This window comes from Raphanus sativus, chromosome 1 (assembly GCF_000801105.2).
Source record: "Raphanus sativus cultivar WK10039 chromosome 1, ASM80110v3, whole genome shotgun sequence".
NCBI lineage: Eukaryota > Viridiplantae > Streptophyta > Magnoliopsida > Brassicales > Brassicaceae > Raphanus > Raphanus sativus.
The window spans coordinates 17,265,155-17,266,970 of NC_079511.1; the positions used below are offsets into that span (position 1 = coordinate 17,265,155).

Below are 1,816 nucleotides of genomic sequence, written 5' to 3' on the forward strand. Positions count from 1 at the left end.
TTAACGTTCCAAAGCACCGGGGTCAGCAGACAATAATTCCTTGTTTTCCTTGCTTCTGGTTATGTTGGGCATGCACCTGAAAAGAAAAGAAAGAAAAATTAAAATCTATATTAAATAAAATCTAATGACGATCAAAGCTCCCTGGTGTTAGACCCAATTTCGGTCTCCTAAATGATTGGACCTATTTTGGATTATGGGCTATAAACAATAAGCCCGCGTGGAAGTATCGATCTGTTCCATAGGAGATAATCAGGAGGATGCATAGTTCGAGACAGAGGTTCTATGGACGAAACGGATTGGGCCGAAGTTAGGAGGCCCACAGCGACGTCAACAAGGTGGAAAAGCAGGTCGCCGAAGTCGAGAAGGTCGCGGAAGCAGTTGCAAGAATAGCGGAGTCGAGCCTATAAAAGGAAGAGAAGATCAATGCCAAAGACACAGCGAAAACCCTAGAGAGAGAGCACACCACACATTTACAAATCTTTCTTACTTCGTTTAGATCTTATTCTTGGTCGACCTCCTTGTTGTAATTGATCTCTTAGCTATTCTTTTTACTTGACCTCTTAATCAATAAAAGTCCATTTTTGTCTACCGAATTCCGATTACATCGTTGTGTTCTAAGGATATTGTTGCCTACATCTTTTGTCACTTCCCTAGTTTACTTACAAACACTACAAAATACTTGAGTGTAGATTTTAGGTTCTACATTTTGGCGCCGACTGTGGGGAAGATAAACAAAAAATATCCTTGCTAAGAACCCGATCTAGGATTTCTAAGCACGATCATGGATCCCACCATACGCCGACGAAGATCCGACGACTCGAGATCAAAACAGTTCGCAGTCTCCAAAGATCCCGCGCGCGACGCTCCATCTCACGACTTAAGGGACAATCATCGACTCGGAAAGGCGACCCTGAACAAAAGCACGATAACCTTCTCTCTTTACGATAATGTCGAGCTCGATATGCCCCACGACGATGCTTTGATCATCACGATTAACCTCGCCGGGGTCTCTTTTTCGAAGGTTCTCATCGATTCCAGATGCGTAGGCAATCTGCTATCGCACGATACCTTTGAGAAAATCAGCCGACCTGATTTGGCAATCAACAAATACGCTCCTCCCCTCTACAGCTTTAGAGGTGGAAGCAGAGTACCCTTACTAGGAAACGTGGCGATCACCGTCAGGGCACACGATTCCGAGAAAGAAACGGAGTTCTCCGTAATGCACGACCTCTCTCCATTCGACGCTGTCTTAGGACGACCTTGGCTCCATCAGATGAGGGCAGTCCCTTCGATTTATCATCAAGGCAGTCAACGACGAAGTTGATAAATTGCTGAAAATAGGTCAATCCGCGAAGTACAATACCCGGACTGGCTTGCCAACCCAGTCGTCTTAAAGAAAAAGAATGGAATGAGAGTCTGTATCGATTTCACAGAATTAAATAAAGCATGCCCGAAAGACAGCTTTCCATTACCCCATATAGACCGATTGGTCGAAGCTACGGCAGGACACGAGCTGCTCTCCTTCATGGATGTATTCTCAGGATACAATCAGATCCTCATGAATCCTGAAGATCAAGAAAAAACTAGCTTCATCACCGAGAGAGGAACGTATTGTTATAAAGTAATGCCCTTCGGACTGAAGAATGTAGGAGCGACCTACCAGAGGTTGGTAAATAAAATGTTCTCCAACCAACTGGGAAAAACTATGGAGGTCTACATAGACGACATGCTGGTAAAATCTTTACTAGCCGGTGACCACGTTCTCTAACTCCAAGAGTGCTTCAACATCCTCAATAAATTTGGGATGAAGCTATAC

General features: G+C 44.3%; 1 protein-coding gene across 1 annotated transcript; it reads left to right on the plus strand.

Annotated features, from left to right (window-relative positions):
* Positions 1-781: 781 nt before the first annotated feature.
* LOC108830134 (uncharacterized) lies at positions 782-1,324 on the plus strand. Its single transcript, XM_018603737.1, has one exon. The coding sequence runs from the start codon at positions 782-784 to the stop codon at positions 1,322-1,324; it is 543 nt and encodes a 180-aa protein (XP_018459239.1).
* Positions 1,325-1,816: the final 492 nt, after the last annotated feature.

Excerpts from the sequence above, each read along its gene's own strand:
- LOC108830134 (XM_018603737.1), top strand. The coding sequence starts at position 782 with ATGGATCCCACCATACGCCGACGAAGATCCGACGACTCGAGATCAAAA.